At 29.0% G+C, this 23425-nt stretch overlaps 1 protein-coding gene and 1 long non-coding RNA gene across 2 annotated transcripts; both read right to left on the bottom strand.

Moving 5' to 3' along the window:
- Positions 1-6490: 6490 nt before the first annotated feature.
- Positions 6491-7457, bottom strand: LOC124913877. The gene is made up of 3 exons (XR_007096787.1): positions 7380-7457; positions 7007-7177; positions 6491-6604 (listed from the first exon to the last, which is right to left on the bottom strand). It is a non-coding gene; the product is annotated as an uncharacterized LOC124913877 (long non-coding RNA).
- A 9586-nt stretch (positions 7458-17043) lies between these two features.
- On the bottom strand, positions 17044-17720 carry LOC124914628 (60S ribosomal protein L26-1-like). The gene has a single exon (XM_047455219.1). The coding sequence runs from the start codon at positions 17659-17661 to the stop codon at positions 17221-17223; it is 441 nt and encodes a 146-aa protein (XP_047311175.1). The 5' UTR covers positions 17662-17720; the 3' UTR covers positions 17044-17220.
- Positions 17721-23425: the final 5705 nt, after the last annotated feature.

Genomic DNA, 23425 nt, shown 5'->3' with positions numbered 1-23425 from the left:
AAAATAATTAATATTCATTCGTATTTAAAAATTAATTGATCATTTTTTAGTCACCAAAATTAAGTTTCACATACTAATTTTATGATCTTACTTCAAATATTCTCTAATTGACCTTATTATTACATTCGTTAGCTTATTTTTACTTTAGAACATTTTGTGAGGACTCTTACCATATCTCATTAATAATTTTTTAGTTATTTAAAAATTTATTTTACCTATTAAATTTTTATTATAAATATATTATCATGTTATGAAAAAAAATAATATAAATATTGGTTAGATAAAAAAAATAGTTAAATCTTTTATATTAGAAAGAATTTGTAAAAAAAACTAATATTCATTTAACTTTAAAAAATGATAATTTCATTTTTTTTACCACCCAAAATAAATTCAAGATTTACTAATTTTGTGAAATCACTTCAAATATTTCTCAATTAATCTCATATTACTCGTTATTTCACTTCGAGTATTTTGTAGTGACATTTTACCCTCATTCATTGCTAATATCCAAGTTCTTTAAAATGTGAGTTAATTCATAATTTTTTATTATAAAATATCTTACCATTTTATAAAAAAAAGAATAATAATAATATGATTAAATAAAAATATAGTTAAATTTTTAATTTAAAAAAATAATAATTCATAAAAAAATACCTCGACTTATTTGTGACCTTACTTTAAAGTTTAAACAACAATCTCTAAGTATCTCTCATTAGACTTCACTTTGAGCATTTTATACCGATTTTATCCTAATTTTTGACATTCCCCAATCGATCTCTCGTATTATTAATCTCATGACTAACACTCACTCTCTCATTTCGAACCATAATTCTCTCATCTCTCAAATTCTGACTCACACGTACTATTATATCTTATCTTAAAAAGATAATATTGATAATGGTTAAATAAAAATATAGTTCAATTTTTAATTTAAAAACAACTAATATTCTACCGAAATAAATTTCTAACTTATTAATATTGTAACATTATAAGCATTCTCTAATTAATCTCTCATTAGGCTTCACTTCAATAATTTTGTACTAATCTTACCCTTATTTTTGGCATTTCCCAATCGACCTCTCATATTATTAATTTCATAACTAACACTAAATAAAATATATTTAAAATTTTAATTAAAAAATAAAAATATTCCACCAAAAAATATACTTCGACTTACTAATATTGTTACCTTATTTTAAGAATTATCTAATTGATCTCTCATTATAGACATTCATTCGAATAATTTTTACAAATACTTTTGACTTTTCCAATCAACCACAAGTTCACACACGCATTCGCATTCGTGTAGGGATTCACATATTTCATTTTATCCTTACTTTTGACCTTCTCCATCAACCACAAATTCTCACACACATTTACGTAGAACTCACATATTTCATCTTATACTTACTTTTGGTTTTCCATCGACCACAAATTCATACAACTTTGCAATTCACACCCACATGCACCATCACTTTTCAGTATAATTCGAATTATGGTCTCAAATATAAAATGTAAATACTTAACCACTATATTGTTGAAATTAATTTAAAATGATATATTTATATATATATATATATATATATATATATAATCATTGTTAATGAATAATATATAGAATATATAACGAATAAAATAAAATAAATTAATTGTATAAATAATAAATATATAAGGAATATATAAAAATTATTTTTTAATAAATTATTTGAAAATATAAATTAAAAATTAAACTAAAATTATTTTTAAAATCTAATATATAATTATATTAAATTAATAAAAAAAATAATAGAAGAATAGATCTAATTAATAAAAGAAAATTAATTAATTATATAATGTATGAAATTATTTTTTTAATAAATTATTATAAATTTTAATAAAAGTCTAAAGTAAAAATATTTATGAATTTAATATATGATTATATTAAATAAAAAATGAGTTAAAATAATGGTGTATACAATAAATATGTAGAGAAAAAAAATTAAACCAAAATAAAAAATATTTTAAAAATAAATTTAATAAATATGGAGACTAATAATCTAAAAAAAACATCACTTTTATTTTAATTTTTTAGTTGATGACTCTTCATATTATTTCATAACTCGTTGGTATCCTTAGTGTGTTAATGAATTCTTTAATTTGATCCGTTTTGTCTCATAAGTTGAGTCTTGGGTGAAAAGACCCGCTAATCTAGAGCTTTTTTAAACTTAAGCGTTTATATATATATATATATATATTTTGAAAATTTATGTTGCTTATAATGTTTTTAATAATAATTATAAATGAATAAAATACATACAATATATAAAATAATGCTTAAATATTAAAATTCTAAAATACTTAAATGTTAATATTTAACAATATTTGAACAATATTTAAAGTGAGGTTCATTTCCATCTACCACAAATTCATAAAGCATTTAAAATGTGGTCTCATATACATTTCACTCTCAAATAACAACAATTATTCTCTCATCTTTTAAATTTGCAATTCACACCCAAATGCACTATCACTTTCGATTTATTATTTATAAATTTGCATAATTGTTGAATTTAATTTAAAATTTTATATAAAAAATATAACTTAAATATGTAGCCAACAAACACATAATTATTTAACTAAGCGCCGAACTTGTCACCTGACGGACTCGAACTCATTAAAAGAAGAAGAGAATTAAAATTATATATATATTTAATCATTGTTAATAAATAATATATAAAATATATAATGAATAATATATAAAAATACATTGAATAAAAGAAAATTAATTAATTATATAATAAAAAAAATATGAAAATAATATTTTAAAATAAATTTTTAATAAATTATTTAAAAATTAGAATTAAAACTAAACAAAAAAATATTTTTAAAATCTAATATATAATTATATTAAATTAATCAAAAAAATGTTAAATAATGGAAGAATAGATAGACTATGAATAAAAAAAACTAATTAACTCTATAAGGTATAAAATTATTTTATTAATAAATTATTTAAAAATTTTAATTAAAGGCTAAAATAAAAATATTTTAAAATTCTAATACATAATTAAATTAAATTAAAAAAGAGATAAAATAACAATGTATATAATTAATATAGAGAAAATAAAAATATATATTTTAATCAAAATAAAATTATTTTAAAATAAAATTATTTTAAAATAAAATTAATAAATATAGAAACTAATAATCTAAAAAGACTTTTCATCTCCTTTAATTTATTATTTGGTAACTATTCATATAATTTTATAACCTGCTGAAATAATTTGCGAGTTAACAAATTATTTAATCCGATCTTGTCTCATAAAATGGGCATATGCGTTAGGTTGGGATCTGTTAATCTAAAACTTTTTAAACTTAAGCGTTTTTGTTGGGATCCGTTAATCTAGAACTTTTTAAACTTAAGCGATGTTGGTGTTGGTGTTATTGTTATATATATATATATATATATATACTTTTTCATTTAAAAAGTCATTATCTACCTATCCTAAGATTTTACTTAAAATAACAAAAGAACATCATTATAATTATAATGTTGAGTTAGACATTATATACTTCCACCATCATTTTATAACAAAATAAGATGTTACACTATAATGATATGTGCTCCCAACATTTTATAACACCAAAAACAACTGGTAAATTAAACCCTTATGCTTATGGATTCCATCTCTTGGTGGCCTGCTCATGATCTGTGTAAACATAGAATCTTACACTAGTCACTTATTTGAAGAAAAATATGTGAGTTTCAACAATATATATCTTGAAAATATATAACAGCTGCAAACAGATAAAACCTAAGAATACAGCCTTGTCACTTTATTATTTCAAATAACCCAATTGTTTGTTTGGGGTTATGAAAAGGTAATTAAGTTATTTATTTTAATTTTCCTAAACTATATCATCTGAGTTTAATTCTTAAAGCATTCAATATAGATCTTGAAAATATATAACAACTGCAATCAGATAAAACCTAAGAATACAGCCTTGGTCACTTTATTATTTCAAATAACCTAATTGTTTGTTTGGGGTTATGAAAAGGTAATAAAGTTATTTATTCTAATTTGCCTAAACTATATCAACTTAATTGAATTTTTGAAAGCATTCAATATCATCATCTAGATCAGAAACAAGCCCCAATGATGCACCAATAAACAATTATTACCTTGACAAACAAGATTTTTAACTGCAGCATGTAGATGACAAAGCCTTAGTGTGTTTCAACTATGGAAGCAGAAAACACAAACAAAACAAAAGAATCATGTTTCTTCTAACTGTCTCTAAACTCAACTACTAAATCCTCACTTCATCGTCAAATTATTAGATTCATCACTCTATTCAATTAAATTTTCTTGATCAATGTAGAAAAAGCACTTAATAAAAATAATACTATAAAAATGACAATTTTTTTTCAAAAATAAACTCTATTTCAAATATTTTGGTGTGGAGCATATATATATATATATATATATATATACAATATTGAAGAGATTTTTCAAATACGACGAATATAGAGGGGTTCATCCCGCTTCTGCAGACATGAAAGCTTTCAATAACATAATCAGAGTCAAATAAATGAAAAAATAAGGAGGCTAAAAAAAGCATCAAGACAAATCTTATGAATCTTTCATGAAATTTATCTGACACTTTTTTTAATCTCCTTATTTTTTCTGAATTTGACTTTTGTTAGCATCTATGAAATGACTTTGTGATATAATCGTAAAAATCATTAATGTCAGATTTCAGCGGATGAAACCCTTTATTTTCAGTAGACTAATCTCTTCAATATTGTATATATATACTTCTAACTCTACAATCTCTAAAACAGAGTATTTTTTGAAAAAGATTGTCTTTCTTATTAAGAAGTTTCTCGTCTACAGCATCATGTATATCTTAAAAAAACATTACATATTGCCTATAATGAACGAGGTTAATCAATCTCTCATTCATATCATATATATATATATATATATATATATATATATATATATATATATACCTGCCATCAAGCCACTATTATTCCAATATCATATATATATATATATATATATATACCTGCCATCAAGCCACTTATTAAGAAGTTTCTCGTCTACAGCATCATGTATATCTTAAAAAAACATTACATATTGCCTATAATGAACGAGGTTAATCAATCTCTCATTCATATCATATATATATATATATACCTGCCATCAAGCCACTATTATTCCAATATGGTGACCACTAGAGAAAATCTTTAACATTATATTCATGATAATAAACATAGAAACAAACATCATTTTGTTCATCTCAAGATCAATCAAAGGATTTCTAATGAAAATCAAATCTTGCCACCAACATAGGAAAAGATAGTTAATAAATGTCAAAATAAAACATGTTTATAATTTTGCATTAGTTTCCATTGCCTAAACTATATCAACTTAGTTGAATTCTTGAAGCATTCAATATAATCATCTAGATCAGAAACAAGCCCCAATGATGCACCAATCAACAATTATTACCTTGACAAACAAGATTTTTAACTTCAACATGTAGATGACAAAGCCTTAGTGTGTTTCAACTATGGAAGCAGCAAAACACAAACAAAACAAAAGAATCATGTTTCTTCTAACTGTCTCTAAACTCAACTAATAAGCAATGCAACCCTCATTTCATTGTCAAATTATTAGATTCATCACTCTATTCAATTCAATTTTCTTGATCAATGTAGAAAAAGCACTTAATAAAAATAATACAACAATAATGACTGCAAGAAAATAAAAATGAAAAAAAAAATTTCAAAAAAACCAATGTTTCAAAGATTGTTGAGTGATGAGCATATATATACAATATTGAAGAAATTTGTCGAATACGACGAATATAGAGGGGTTCATCCCGCTTCTGCAGACATGAATGCTTTCAATGACATAATCAGAGTCAAATAAATGAAAAAATAAAGAGGCTAAAAAAAGTATCAGACAAATCTTTCATGAGATTTATATACTTTTTTTAATCTCCTTATTTTTTCTGAATTTGACTCTTGTTAGCATCTATGAAATGACTTTTTGATATAATCGTAGAAATCATTAATGTCAGATTTCGGCGAATGAAACCCTTTATTTTCAGTCGACTAACCTCTTCAATATTGTATAAATATACTTCTAACTCTACAGTCTCTAAAACAGAGTATTTTTTGAAAAAGATAATCTTTCTTATTAAGAAGCTTCTCGTCTACAGCATCATGTATATCTTAAAAGAACATTACATATTGCCTATAATGAACAAGGTTAATCAATCTCTCATTCATATCATATATATACTTGCCATCAAGCCACTATTATTCCAATATGGTGACCACTAGAGAAAATTTTTAACATTATATTCATGATAATTAACATATAATTAACATATAATTAACATATAATTAACATCAAGATCCATCAAAGAATTTCTAATGAAAAACACATCTTTCCATCAACATAGGAAAAAATAGTTAAAACATGTTTTTAGTTTTGCATTCGTTTCCATTGATCACTAACCATTATCATTCCGGTTGGAACTACTTGTCCCAAGGTTGAAGAAGGTATGAGCCTACCAGTTAGGGCTGCAAGTTCCCTATCAGTTGGATCTGCACATTTATTCAATTATATGTAAGTTTTTCATTCTTGTAGTATGTTAAATATTTCCTTACAATATAAACTAAGCTCTAAGGTAGAAAAAATAAAATATAAATCTACAACATTCTTAGTGATACAAAGCTTTGCAAATCAAAAATCAAAAATCTAGTCATAATTATATTGTTCTACACACAAAAAAAAAATATAGAACATCAACATTCATCTTACTTAAAGATGAAAAGTCCTATGGTATGTAAATAGTTTAGTGTAAATAAAGAACAATGACAGCAGCAATGGAGACAGTAGAATTAACAGGATTGCTAATCATATTCACAATAGCCTAAATAACACAAATCAAGATTTACCCTCAAAACAAGTTATTATTACAATATCTGACAAATCTCTACACTCACATTCGGGCAGTACTTTGCAATAGCAGTACACAGAGTTTTAACAATGCCGACATTGATATTGAACAGATCATCTCAAGTAATTCCAGGTTTTCTCGGCACACCAGCTGGAATAACTACATCAGATCCTTCTAGTGCTTCCTTAAGCTGATCCTCTCCCATGTACCCATTTACCTGCATGTAACAGAAAGAGATATAATCAAGAGATTTTGGTTATTTTGATGAAAGATGGCTGGGGATGAAGTTAAAGAATCTCAGATCTGGTGTTGGAGGCGGAGTTCTAACGCCTCCCTCTGATTCCGTATAAAGACTCGCAAACAACGAGAAAAAATGAAAGAAACTAGCAGAGGAATAATGAAATTTCAAAGGAACAAACCAGAATCAGAGAAGAAGAAGAATCCCCCATGGGAGAGTTTTGCCTTCCTCAAGAACAAATTCCATTATGCTCACTTACCTTCGTCCGTCGTATGAACTATTTACCAACAAACCCTAAAAGAAGAAACACTTCTCTTGCAAAAGAAGTCAGCTTCTCTCTCTCAGCGTACTCTCCTTGGCCCGGCCCAAAATTATTAATCCCATATCTGAAAATAAGTGTCCAGTCCAACTCTAAACTACATAAACTTAAACTTTTTAATGGGTTTAAAATAAAAGAAAGGTCCACTATTATAAATAAATTTAATCATATAAATTACCACAACATTTATTATCTTAATAGTCATTTATAATGGTATAAATATCATCCTTACTATTCAGTATTGTCTTTTTAAAGTTTTTATACTTATATTAATTGATAAATCTATTTTAAATCATTTTAATTTTTTTAATTATTAAATTTAAACATTACAAATGAAAAACTAGTGGAATAACTAACTAGAGAAAATTTAATTAAAAAAAAAGGTATGATAATAATAATAAATGGTGATATAATATTTTCTAGTAAAAGAAGTATTGATAATATAAATGTATTTATTATGTAAATGTATGTATACTTTAGTAAACACATATTTTCAATATTCATTTTTGTCCCATAATTTTAAGTTGAAATATATTTTGTTCCATATTTTGTAGGGGAATCTGGGATTCAGAAGATCATTACATCAAGAGTCAAAGGTTGGATAGGTAAAAAAGGACTCTCTTGGCCGTGGAAAGGGAACAATCAGTAAGAAGGTTCATCAATGAATAAAACCGCACGTTTTATATGGACATGGTTAAATAAGGACCTAGAGAATGACCAAACAACATGTTATTATCTTAATAGTGTGATTAGGGTAATAGACCAGCCAATAAATGATGCATTCGGGTCTTGGTCTTCGTCCTGTAATGTTAATGATTGTTTCGCTTATGTATCTCCCAAAAGGAAAAAAGATCTTCGAGAGTTGTTTCTTGAATCCGGAAGAGAGTACTTGGATTTTCCTAATAACTAAAAAGTGTAGCATGTCTGACTCTAACTAGGGTTCGCGGTGGTGGAGGAATTGAATCGGAAAAAGGAGGAATTCTAGTTGTAAGATATCTAATGAAACCGTCGTTGGAATTGAGATTTTATTCAAACAGAAAGATCTCAAATATCTGGAGTTTCTTTTTGTATATCATATGGATGCTCCTATCCGCAAAGACCATGATTGAAAATTGTTTGATCGTCTTTCGTTGGGGAAGATGCAAAATAGAATCAACTTGAATTCGGGACCGCTATTCAAAATCTTAGTGAAAGACTATATTATTATCTCATGTCTTCCTTTCATGAAAAAATACCAATTGAAATGGAGGGTTTCTTAAAACAACATACTTGTAGGAAATAAGTCCAAATTCGAGAGAACAATTATAATTTAAACTAGCATGTATCCCGTGCATTTGCACTAGTAATAATATAAAAAATCGTGAAAAAAATATTACGGTAAAAATTGTATGGGCGGGTCAACCCACAATCCGACCCAAGTATCCATTTACTCTCACATATATCCAAATTCACCACAGCTCTCGACCCGGCACTCCGGATAATTTAAAAATTAAGCATTATTATATATATAGATTAGTTAGTTAAAAAGTTGAACTTATATTGTTAAAATGTCACGCGTTTATCAAATTTTGGGTTGAATTTAAAATATAAAATGTTATTAGCTTAGTTGGTTAAAAGGTTGTACTTGTTTTGTTAGGTTGCAAGTTCAAACCATACCTATAATATTTTTAATTTTATTTTTAACTGTTTTAAGTTTATGGGCGGGTCAACCTACAATCCGACCCAAGTATCCATTTACTCTCACATATATCCAAATTAACCATAGCTCTTGACCCGCAATATAGACACTTTAAAAATTAAGCATCATTATATATATATAGATTAGTTAGTTAAAAAGTTGAACTTATATTGTTAAAATGTCACGCGTTTATCAAAATTTGGGTTGAATTTAAAATATAAAGTGTTATTAGCCTAGTTTGTTAAAAAGTTGTACTTGTTTTGTTAGGTTGTAAGTTCGAACCATACCTATATCATTTTTAAAATTTTTTTAACCGTTTTAAGTTTATGGGCGGGTCAACCCACAATCCGACTCAAGTATCTATTTACTCTCACATATATCCAAATTAACCACATCTCTCGACCCGGCAATCCGGACACTTTAAAAATTAAGCATCATTATATATATATATATATAGATTAGTTGGAGTAATTCAAGTATCAAGAGGCTTATCTAAAAGACCAAAGGTCACCGGTTCGATTCCCACTAAGAACATCCTAAGTTGAACTATATAAAATAAAAATAAAAATTAGTTTACTTATGTGTGTATGTGCTCATTCTAAAAGCCAAAATTTGTGAGTCAATGGTTAGAGGTTTCAATATATTGATTTTAGTTGCACATGATAGTAATATAGCATATTAGTAAGTTGGGATAATTGTTCATATATTATTCTTATTGGTACTAATATGAAAATAAACATTATTGCAGGTTCTTGTGGCACTGTCTACCATGCTTTGTGAAATGGATTAGTATGTTTGTCTAGCTCCATTTCAATCCTCATTTTTATCTTCATACATGTTTAATTGTTCTCTCTTTTTTTCAATGTTAAAAGTAACGGGTCATTCAATTTCTACAAATTCTCCCTTACAGAAACTGATTCATCCTTCTCTGGCAGGATGTAGCCATCAGAGTATTTTTCAAACAAAAATATTTAGATGATATCATACACTCCTTCAGACAAGAGATTTGTGATAAACAACGACATTCTTTTGTTTATCACAAATCTCTTGATTTTAATGTTTAATATTTTGATTGTATTTATTTTCAATTGTCATCTTACAAAAATAAGGTATTCCAATATGATATTATTATTAGGATTTGGGGATCATTGGGCAGGGAGGCTGCGACAAGATGAGTAGTGGTTTATGCAATAACGACATTACTAAATGAAAATGGAAAGACAATCAATGGATTGAAATTTTCCATTCAAGTATGATGTTATATATTATGATTTGTGATTTCTTTTATTTGAAAGAATTAATTAGTTGAAAGAGTTGAGGAAAATGAATTTCAGTGATTTGTTCAAGTATTCATCGTGGTAGTGTAATAATGACCAGATTGTCTAACTTTCTGATCTGACTGATTTGTTTGATTTAGGGAATGTTGTGAGGTAGGGATCCTAACTTAGACTCTTAGTCTCTAATTTGACTTCTTGCTTCAAAGCCTCCATTCTCCTACCCATCTTTTTTATCTAACTTATTCTATGTTGGCAGCTGAAGTCCATCTCGGAATGAATAACTACGATTTACAGATGGAGCAATACGTGGTCAAGCGCTACAACGACGGTAATTATCTTCAATCACCTCTCTTTACATATTATCTTATATCTGTTGGTAATCTTATCTCGTAACAATTACACTTAAATATTATATAAATACAATACATTGATAATAGAATAAATACAATAAATTATTTAATGAGGTGAAGAAAAAGTCTTATTGTTTGCTCTGAGGCCTGTGAAATCACAGTTCCCTTAAAACAGTTTTAACGTATCCCGTTTGTGTTGGAGAGTTTCGTCGGTGGCTGCTTTCTAGGGTACAAAGGAACTTACAATAATTTAGCACAGAAAAACTACTACAACAACGAACTAGAATAATTACCCGAATCACAATCACCGGGTTTCGCACAGAAATGGTCGAGTCAAGAAACTTCAAGAACACACTCAAGAACACTCAAAGGAACAAGGAAAGACGTTTAGAATTCTAGAGTGATAAGTGATAAGATAATGTGTGGAGAGGAATACAGGGTGAAGGGATATTTATAGTTGAAAATTAAACTCATAATCAATTATTTAATCCAACGACCACTAATCCATCATCCATCCATCCAACGATTATCCTTGTTTGCCTTTTCATCATCTTTGCAAGTTACATCCAACAATAAGTATTTTGTAGTTACAATAGCAATTAAAACCATTTGTTCATTTCATCATTCAATACATTAATGTTAATCGTAACAATTCGCAAAATTCATTTACATTTGAATTAAATTTCACCTTAAATAATTTTCCCAAAAAAATAAAATTTTACCTTAATTCACAATGAATTTGATGTGAATTTCATTTGAATTAATTTTACCTTAATTCACATTTGAATTTGGTGTGAATTTCTTTTGAATTAATTTCACATTATTTTACATTTGAATTTGGTATGAATTTCATTTGGATTAAATTTCACAATTACTTCATATTTGAATTTGGTGTGAATTTCATTTAAATTAAATTTTACCAATAATTCACATTTGAATTTCGTGTGAATTTCATTTTCCAAAATATCATTTTAATTTAAATAATGGAATTAGTTTAATTCCAACAATATCCTTATTTGTTGATGATGATGTATATTACTTTATGTTTGCAAGTCTAGATAATGATCTTAATTTTATTGTCTATAACTAAAGATTATGTAAGTAGAAAAGTAATACGTGGCAATACGGGAGAACTGGGGTGGCTTAGGTTCGATGGTTTCAACATTGATTTGCGTGTTAGATATCTTTTAAAATAAAACATTATTTGAAAAGATTTTGATAGTATTTGTCAGCTTTTAAAATTAATTATGTAAAAATAATTAATTTTATTCAAACTTTAATAATCTAGGGATTTGTTATAATCAAAGGACGATTTAATTTGAAATCCGTTTTTTAAATTAATTAATTTAAGAAATATTATTTATTTGAAGACAGAGTCAACAATTGATTTTAGAAAAATTAATAAAAAGATGTACATGTACAAACGTATTTTATACCAGAGTTTCGTTTCTAGTTCGAAGTTTGGTGATACTCGGGAAAGAGTTTTCGCGTTTCGTCCTCCGTACCCGTCTGAAAACGGTCTCTACTTATAAAATTGAATTTTTGAAAATCGGTTGTATAACGTTTGAGTTTTAACCAATTATTCTTTTAGTCCTAGTCATTCTTCTATGTTTAGTGTTATTTAAATTATGTTTAGTGTTTATTTAAAGGAGCGTTGAAGAGTTATGGAAAGATATTGTATCGGATTGCAGCGCCCTCATGGGAACGTGGACAAGAATTCCAAGCACGGAGCAGAACTATAATATTTGTAAAAACTGGAATTTACCGTTTTTTAAACTCACTAGAATTGAAAACAATGTAATTAGATAATTCATTTACGTTTTTAGCTTTTTAGCTTTTATTCAGAATGTTACGACTTCAAAATCATTTTAGGCCTGTCTAGAATGATCTCTTAAACTCCTGAGTTTTTTTCCCATTTTTGGGAATTTTTAATGAAATGACGCTAAATCCTTTTTCCCTAAAAAAAAAAACTGAAACATCAATATTTAAATGCGGATACCTGTTGTGGATGATAATTAGGGTGGAAATACCTAAAGAATATTAGGCATTTTTTAAGGCGTTGGTGTATAGAAATAAACACCAAACAAGCCCTTGTTAAAAAAGATTTATGGAAATATCTCAAAAATATTTAAAATACATTTTATAATTGTTTGGGATTTTTAGAAAATATTTTGGAGTCCCAAAATTACAAAAATAATTTTGAATTTTGAAAAGTGGAACCAAACAAGCCTTAGGGTCGTAGTCCTAAGGTTTGGGTCTCATTTTATCGGTCGGGTTCAAAGACCCTCGGCCTAGTCTCGAGAGCTCTCAATCTGAGTACCGGAGCCTCTCGGTCAAGGTGTTAAGGACTTTCGGTCATTAGCTGATCTTACAGGTCTAAAACAGAATATGATGCTGGACAATCTCTCAATCGATGCCTCACATGGTCATGAGAAAATTGATAGAAGCAGTAGAAGAAGAAGTTGGATGTCCTTCTTCCGTGAATCGCTCAGACACAACCTCTTCGATTATAGTCTTTTCCGTGTTAATAGTTTGGGCTTTGGTAGATCGAGCGACTCGTTTGGATGTGAACGTGTCATCTTTGTCACTCAAATTATTAGAGTCCGAGAAGATTAGCAAGTCTGGGACGGCTTCCTGGGAGCAAGATCGAAGGATGCTTGATGTTGGCTTCTTGAGCTGCTCGGGCTTGTCCTACTCTCGGAATAGTTCTCCAAGTTCTTTAGTGAGCTCGTACTCTGCTTCTCCTACTTGCCTATTAATAGAAATAGGAACGTCAGATTTAAACGAGCAATCATAAAATATTTCAAGGCCATGGAGGCACTTGCGGGTTGTTGGGCAGAGAAAAATGTTTTGGAAATCCACATAACAATACATTCTCGGCTGTTTTAATGAATGGACCATTTAGTACTAGTGTGGCTTTGAAGGGGGTGCGAGAATGATTGTGTATATTTCCTCTTCCCTGGCCCCTGGGTATGGACATATCCTAATCCCGTTGTATTGTTTTGACCGCCTAGAGATATAGGGGTCTTAGTACCTATCCCGTATAAGTCTAGGCCCATTCTCCAATTGTAATGCATTTTGTTCATCAAATTTATTATGGGTGGCCCGTAAATGCAAAAATCAGGTTCTAAAAGATAAGTACCTTAAACCTCGATGGTATTGATCTAGAAGCCGTTGAGCTCGACTTCCTAAGTAACGTGGGAAGTGGCCATGCCCACTGTTGTGCAGTTCTCCCCGTCGATGATTATTGTCTTTCCCTATTGCACCAACAATGTTGAACAACAATTATTAAAATATCTTGTCTAGTCAACCTCAGAGTAGGCAACGAAAGTGGTGAGAATTTGGAAGAAGAAAATTCCATTATGAAGGATATGTTGAAAATATCTAAGAATACCTTAAATGCTTCCGATTAGAACATTTGCATGAATTGACAGTAAAAACTAACCTGAGACATTGTAGAAACTCCGACAGATAAACGGATTAGACAATTGATGGTCATCAAGTTTAAAATGTTTAAAGAAGAGGAGTCAAAAGAGACAATATTGTTTAATAGTTTTACTTTGAACTTAAGATGGGTGAATATCATCAATGTATTTGAATTGACAAAAATAAACCATCTTTGATGTGAGTGACTTCCTTGTCAAAACTAAATTAATGTATTTAATCTAAATACTTAACATTTAAATATTTATTTAATTGAATTATAATGTTAGTCAAAAATAATTTAGAGTTGCGGTGATATCAGATTTCAATTCCGAAATCTATAGATAGTAAAGCAGCATGTTTCACTTCTGTGAAAATCAATGGCAACAAGAAGATGACACTTTTTAAACCATATATTGTCCTAATTATGTATGCATATATTGATTAAGAAAGTTTAGATGGACAAAACTGATTGTAAATTAATTGTTATATTATTATAATTATTAAATTACTTATTTTAAGTATTAAAAAAAAATACCCTTACTTAATTTTTATTAAATTTAAATTTTAAATTAAAAAATCATTTCAATAATTAAAAACTCAAATAAATTATATTTTTATCAAACAAAATCTTAAAAAAACAAAAAAAAACATGAAATAAGCTAGAAAATCATAATTGTAGATGAAGATGGATTAATTAATAATTGATAAGGTGTTCTATTTGGTCTGAACCGAATATCCGACCGAATTCAAATTCACCGAATTCGAATTATATTTTCAGTTTTCGAATCGAATTTTAAACCGATTCGAATTCAAATAAGGTTTTCGGTTTAATTTTCGAGTTTATGTTTCAACTCGAAAACCAAACCGAAAACCGAATTCATTTTTATTATTTATTTTTATTATATAATATATAACATATTACATATTAAATTATCAGGGTCTCTTACTAGATCCCTACACTGAATCCATAATCCCTCGTTCATTTTCCGCTTTCTCTAGCTGTCCACACCTTTTAACCGTCATATATTGTTGTCGTCGACACTGTTTTACTTTCGTCGTTCATTTCTCGAATATATATTAGCGTTAGTCACTAAGCTAGGCTTGCGTGATTTATATATATTTTTTTATAATTTAAGTAGATAAGATCTCTTTAACAACTTATTTATTTTGTTAACTCTTTTATGGGTAAGTGATGTTCTATATTTGATCTAAACCGAATATCCGACCGAATTCGAATTTATTCAAATCGGTTCAGTTTTCGAATTTAATTAAAAAAAATAAAAATTCGAAGAATTCGAACCGAAAACTCGAAAACCGATAAACACCCCTAATAATTGGTAATAAAAATAATAAATAACCAAATCAGAAATGTGGATCTCCAAAATAAAAATAAGTAGGGCACCTTTTTACTATTAATTAATGAACCCAATCGAAATTAAAATTAAAATTAAAAAAAAACAGATTGTGGCCGATTACGAGATATGTGCAAACTGCAAAGTTTTTTTCCCTTGTCTATTTACTAGAATAGAGAATAATCCTTGCAAGAAAGAATTATAGAAACTCAAATTAATTTTCAAATGCTACAACCTTGTTTTCTGACATTTAAGCAAACTTGTTCATCATCATTAACAATTTAGTGTTTAAAACCATGAATAGAACACTCTACTGCATTCTCTGATCTATTTTATCAATTCAAAACAGATATAGTGTCGTTGCATTAAAAAAATAAACACAATCATAAAATCAAATTAAAGAGACTCAAAAAAAATTTAAAATCCCTCTATGAGTTGCTAAATTGGATTTGGATTGACTTATAGAAGAGATAAACCCTACCCACAATGCATATACACAGGGATTATAAAAGCTTCTGCAAGTTGGTAATTTAAGTTGGTAGTAGTGAATGGTTAATTAGATAACCATATATAACTTTACATGATTAGAGTAACAGACAGGTAAATATGAGTAATAATTTCTGATTTCTAAGGAAGAATGTTCCTCAAAGATCAATTCAGATTCTGAATGCTAACTCCTAAAAAAGTTAACGGCCATGAACCGTTGCTCCTGCGGTGGCCAGATAGGGCTTAGCTAACTTGAACAATTAGAACTTAACCCAATTTAAAATGTAACTCATTTTTTGGCTTTACATACATTTTCACAAATAAATTTTCACAAATAAACTGTCCAAAAAGTAATGGATAAAATACCGATTCAAATTGAATGGACTCAAAAGTTACTACATGGATCATGGTTCGTTAAATAATATTTAAGTACTTGAAAAGTCTGTTTTAAAATGAATCAAAGAGAGCTATTAGGAGCTCAACAGAAACCCGGGGATTCCTTGGAAGGCTCTTGGGGAGAAGTCGGTTGCTCTACCCAATTCAGATTCAATCAATCTCTAATATATTTCTTGTCTTCTACCTACCATAAATCTTCCTTCTTGTTGATTCTAGTTGCGATTAACATTCTTGTTCAAGGGACACAACAATAGATATTCAAAATGCATGCCAATTGAGGATTCTAAAGGATCATTTACTTCAATATATTTCTCAAAGCTTTAATACTGACTTATTTGATAGCTAGCACAACAAAATGAGAACTGAAACTATTACATCAACATCCAATTACAATGACTTAGATTTCAGTTTGATATTTTTAATAATGAATGCACCCTATTTACTTCAAGATAAGCTCCATACCAACTTCATAAATGTCAGGATCATATAATCATTCTTGTGAAATGAATACCCAAAACAAATTCAAGTAAAGACTCATGATCAGATAAACAATAAGAAATAAGTAAGAAACATATATGAAATATAAAAACTCTGAGACAAATGAACCCAAAATCTGAAAGTACAGTCGTTTCTTATCAAAATAACAAAAATAAAATCAAAGACTCATTAGGGTTTCTGCTAATTTTGAGATAAAAAATAAACAAGCTAGAAGAAAGAACCTCAACCGGAAGGTCAAATTTAGTCAATGTTCTGCATGACATCTTCAGCTGTGAACTTGGTGCCCTTGTCCTTATCAGCAGCAGCGCGACCCTTTGCCTTGCGGTCAAGAAGAGACTTACGGTCCTTGTCGAGGCGGAGCTTAGTGATGAGAACCTTGGACGGATTGATACCAACGTTAACAGTCGATCCGTTTACCTTCTCCCTTGTGATTCTTTCGATGTGGATAACCCATTTCCTCCGGTAAACCTGCACGATCTTTCCCTCTCGACCCTTGAATGTTCCTCTAACGATTTGAACCTCGTCATCCTTACGAACGGGCATAGATCGGACGTTGTACTTCGTCCTGAGGTCTGATGATAGCGGTGCGCTCATCAGGACCCTTCGGACGCTGGAAGGCGCCGTGAAATGGGCCTTCCTGTTCTTCCGGCGAGAGCTAGTAACTCTAGGGTTGTACTTCATTTTTCAGTCTCTGTCAAAATCGTAGGCGAAATGCTTCAATAAGATAACGAAGACTGAAAGATTAGGGTTTTTCCATATTTATATAAGGCTTTCAACCAATTATTTGGGCCTATCTTCTTTCAGTCTCCACTAGTTGTCTTACCGATCCAGTTCTTAGTGAGCCTTCCATTTCATTAGCCCATAATAATAAATTTAACAAATAGTGGTGAATTTTTTATAATTTAAAATATAGAGTTAACTATTAAAATATTATTTAGTTTTAATTTTACTATCAAATTGAGAACACTTTTATATACATGTTTTTAACTCAGATTGTCATTATTTTTATTGAAATAAAAAATTATATATAATAAAGAAGTTTTGTGATACTATTTTTTTCTGCAAATTCTAGACTAAAAAGCTTTCAAAACATTATAAGGTAGCAAAATTTTTCAAAAGCAGTAACAAATTTGACACAAAAATTTTAACTAAATTTGTTTATTCGAGTTAAACACAAAATATTGGGATTGTTCGAATTTTTTTTTCTATTATGAGTAGTTAACTAGTTTGTTTCCTCAAAAGCTATGAAAAAATGTAGAGATTATGTATTCTAGCTCGGTCTTAGAGAATATGGAAAATAACATAATGTTATGTCTCACATGCATATTTCAAAATGGACATTCTCTGCTTTTGAATGAATTGGCCAATTTAAAGAAAACGTTATGTTTACAATTTAATTTATTGATCGTCTTCATCCTATCAACCTATATCTAAAGAATCTTCATTATCTTACCTAGAATCTATTGGATCAATTCTTAATTTTTTTTTCTTGGTTATGGCATTAGAAAAATAATAAAATCATATTTAAAATGTTTAGCATGCATGTAGAAAAATATGGGAAAAAACTATATGTGCAAGTTCTAGTTTATAATATATGTGAGATAACTAAAAGTTATCAATTTACATCTTCAATCAATAAGTTAAACCCTTTTTTAAAAAATAATAGTAAATTTAACTAAATATTTTTTATTAAATATGTTGCCTTAGAAATGGGCTGCACTAGACTTTTGGCTTATTGGACTTACCTAGAATCTGTATGATAATCTAATATTTTTAAAATTTTAATTTAAAATTAGGCGAATTATTAAATTATGTTCCACTAAAAAGTTTCTAAATCATCACACAATCATCATTATACAATCAAATTGGAAAATAACCAATAACACAACTAATTAATAACTCAAATATATTTCAAACAATCTTTATTCAATACCTCGGTTACAAGTTGAATTGGAACTTACAATGACTCAAGAACCGTTCCTAACAGCTCAAGGCAACTTCCTATGAGCTTAGAAAAATTTACAAATTTGAAAAATTATTCAGCAAACTCTTCTTTGTTTTTCTTCCCTGTCGAGTTCTTCATTCTCTCAATTCTCTCTCTAAGCACTTGCTATTTTTATAAGAAACAAATTTGAATCATATTTAAATTAAACATAAGACTATCTCTAATTCAAAATTAAGTATAAAATAATAATTCATTTTCAACACAAAAACTCATTTTCAAATTTAAAAAAATATATATATAATATTTTTCTTTACACTAAGTTTTTAACTTTTTTTTAATAATTATCTATATATTTATTAACTTTACAAATTAAACTCTAATATTTTTTAAACACATATTAATTGAAGAAAATTATAATAAAATTAATTATAGACCAATTAATTATTTTTTTTTATTTTAACAAAAAATTTTTTTTTAAATTTTTAAATTTTTATCAATTATGTTTATTATTTTAAATGTATGATAGGTAAAAACATATTATAAAATATAGAGTCCTCTAAAATATATAAGATAAAAAAATTAGGGAAATAATTAGGGGAGGGAAAATAGTGAGGAAAAAAAATGAGGGAATGATCTGACAGTCTAGGTGGCATACATCTCAGCAGATGACTCATTTGCTCTTTCCCTCTAGTTTAATTAAAAAAATAAAAAAATAAAAAGAAAGAACCGGACAGAGGGAAGCAAATAAGAAACTAGAAACCCAGAAACTTCTTCTAATCCTAAATTTTACTGTTGGTTTCTTATTCAATGAAAACCCTAAATCTTAGTGAATGAGATTCTCGTCGTTGTTCTTGCACCTCAGATCTAGGTCGAGTTCGCTCAGTATCTCGATTTGATATTCACTCTGAATCTTGAATCGTATAAGTTTATTCTAGGGTTATCTTTCGCATTTTTTCGTAGCAGGTGTGTTTCAATTAAATATTTAGTCCTTATCTGAAATGTCTATGGTAGTTTTGGATGTTATTTCTTTTATCTGAATATAGATTGTAGATGTCAATGAAGGCGAATAAGGCGGAAGCTCCAAAACCTCTAGAGCCACCTCTCACCCTTTATCCGTCGCAGGTGAGTTCCTTTCAATACTTAGTCTTATGTGACAATGTTATATATTATTTATGTTTATTGATATGTAAGGTCAATTTTTTTGCAAAATTTGTTTGAATGAGTGTAAATTGAGTTAGTTTATATCAGTACACTAATCATGTAGAATATGTAGTTAGTTTATGTCTATTATATCAATTTTTTTTGCAGCAACAATACATTGATTGAATTAAAGATCTGAAAACTATGACGCAGGAAACAAATGACAATTCAAGTGGGTTGCAATTGTTGTGTGATTCGTCAACCTCCAAAAGCGTTAATATACCACAATTGGGAATGTTTTTTTCATCCGAAGAAGAAGTTCGTGCTTTTTATCAGTCATATGCCCAAAATCTTGGTTTTAGCATTAAAAAGCAGAGTTCCAAAAATAGAGATGACGGGCAGCCAAAGTATTTATGTTTTGGATGCGCCAAAGAAGGTAAGCTTGTTTCTAAAAGAAATAATTCTTTTAATCATAGACTTTCTAGTAGAAAGAATTGCAAAGCAAAGATTAATATTATAGTTAAGAACGATGGATTTTTTCAAATTACAAGTATGCAACTTGAACATAATCATGCATTAAGTCCAACAAAGTCACGACATTTCAGATGTTATAAAGTGTTGAATTCTCAAACAAAGAGAAAATTAGAGTTGAATGATCAATCTAGAATTACTTTGAGTAAAAGTTTTAAATCATTTGTTGTTGAAGCTGGTGGTTTTGAAAATTTGTCGTTTGATGAGAGAAAATGCCGGAACTATGTGGTTGAGGCACAACGACTAAGACTTGGGAATGGTGATACAGAAGCTCTAAATAATTACTTTTGTCGTATGCAAAGTAGAAATGAAAATTTCTTTTATATGATTGATGTAGATGACATTGGTCGTATAAAAAATATATTTTGGGCTGATGGAAGATGTAGAGCTACGTATGAGTATTTTTATGATGTTGTTACATTTGATACTACTTATTTGACTAATTCTTATGATATGCCATTTACTCCGTTTATTGGAGTAAATCATCATGATGAGTCTATGCTACTTGGTTGTGGTTTGATTTCTAAAGAAGATTCTGAAACTTTTATTTGGTTATTTAAAACCTGGTTGACATGCATGGGAGGCCGAGCTCCACAAGGTATTATTACTGATCAATGCAAAGCCATGGAAATTGTAATTGGTGAAGTATTTTCATATTCTCATCATCGCTTATGTCTTTGGCATATCACAAAAAAATCCCAGTCAAATTTAGTAGTTATGCTAATTATAAGCTCATAAAGAAGAACTTGAAAAATATTGTGTACAATTCATTGACAGCTGAAGAATGTGATAGTAAGTGGAAGAGATTTATTGATGAATTAATTTGGAGGAAAATGATTGGTTGAATTATTTGTATAAGATTCGTCATAAGTGGTTGCCTGCGTTTGTGAAAGATAAATTTTGGGCTGGGATGTCAACTAGTCAAAGAAGTGAAAGTATGAATTCATTTTTTTGATGATTATATGCATTCAAAGACAACATTAAAACAATTTGTTGAACAATATGATAGTGCCATGAAAAGAAAGATTGAAAAGAAAACTAATTCAGATTTTGCATCTTTTAATTATTGTTTTTCAACCATTAGTGTTCATCTAATTGAGAAGCAGTTTTAAGCTGCGTACACAAATAAGATCTTTAAGATGTTTCAGAATGAAATGAGAGGCTTGATGTATTGTAACACTTCATTAGTGAAGCAAGAGGGCTCCACTTATGTGTTTAATGTGGTAGAAAAGGTATTTGGGAAAGATGAAACTAGTAAAATAGACTGTAGAATTATCCTTGAAGAAAAAAATAATTCCAAGAATGGAATATTGAGAAAGTCAGCAGCAAATCAAGCAATTAGATGATTCTATAATCTTATATTTCTCTAAAATTATTTATCAAAAATCCCAGTGCGTTTTTTTTATAGTTTAGTCGAATCTGTATCGAGCATCGTCTTCGTGTCTCGACAGATTTAATTTTTCTCCTTTTTTTTGGCAAACATCGTCTTCATGTCTCGACAGATTTCTTCCAACATTTCATCTGTTCAAAAATTATTACTTTTCACTTCAAGAGCTGATCCAAGAGCCAAGAGCGAAGAGCCACTCCTCTAACTAAGTGAATAATGATTTTTGAATCAGTCAAATTGAAAGAATGTCATCAACAATACATCGACAACACCCTCTTCAATCTCTGCCAAGGCTCTATTACACTCTCTACGTTACATTCCGCAATCAAGTGGTTGACATACTCACCAAGCCGACTCGAGGAAACATGTGGCAAGTTGGGCAGTCTCAACATCTACTACCCAACTTGAGGGGGGAGTGTAGAATTATCCTTGAAGAAAAAAATAATTCCAAGAATGGAGTGTTGAGAAAGTCAGCAGCAAATCAAGCAATTAGATTAATTGATTTGTAAATCAATCAATTAGACTAATTGATTTGCTTGATTTGCTAATTGGCCGTTGATTATAAATTACATGATTTTACTATTTAATTATTTCCTTTTCTGCTAATGTAATCTTACTATTTAAGAACTAAACAGTCTTATGTAAGAAGACAACAAAAACACAAATCAATAAAATTTCTCTCTCTTCTTTATTTTTCTACATGGTATCAGAGCGGGTTTTTTTATCTTGAAGAAACCGACTCACAATTTTCCGCTGCCTCCTCCAATGGTAGAAATAGCCATTGGAGGAGAACTCAAATGATTCTATAATCTTATATTTCTCTAAAATTATTTATCAAAAATCCTAGTGCGTTTTTTTATAGTTTAGTCAAATCTGTATCGAGCATCGTCTTCGTGTCTCGATAGATTTAATTTTTCTCCTTTTTTTTGGCAAGCATCGTCTTCATGTCTCGACAGATTTCTTCCAACATTTCATCTGTTCAAAAATTGTCACTTTTTACTTAAAGAGCTGAGCCAAGAGCCAAGAGCCAAGAGCCAAGAGCCAAGAGGCAAGAGCCAAGAGCCACTCCTCTAACTAAGTGAATAATGATTTTTGAATTAGTCAAATTGAAAGAATGTCATCAACAATACATCGACAACACCCTCTTCAATCTCTGCCAAGGCTCTATTACACTCCTCTACGTTACATTCCGCAATCAGGTGGTTGACATACTCACCAAGCCGACTCGAGGAAGCATGTGGCAAGTTGGGCAGTCTCAACATCTACTACCCAACTTGAGGGGGAGTGTAGAATTATCCTTGAAGAAAAAAATAATTCCAAGAATGGAATGTTGAGAAAGTCAGCAGCAAATCAAGCAATTAGATTAATTGATTTGTAAAGCAATCAATTAGACTAATTGATTTGCTTGATTTGCTAATTGGCCGTTGATTATCAATTACATG

Source organism: Impatiens glandulifera, chromosome 9 (assembly GCF_907164915.1).
Source record: "Impatiens glandulifera chromosome 9, dImpGla2.1, whole genome shotgun sequence".
In the NCBI taxonomy this organism is placed as follows: Eukaryota; Viridiplantae; Streptophyta; class Magnoliopsida; order Ericales; family Balsaminaceae; genus Impatiens; species Impatiens glandulifera.
This window is presented reverse-complemented; position numbering and strand designations above follow the sequence as displayed.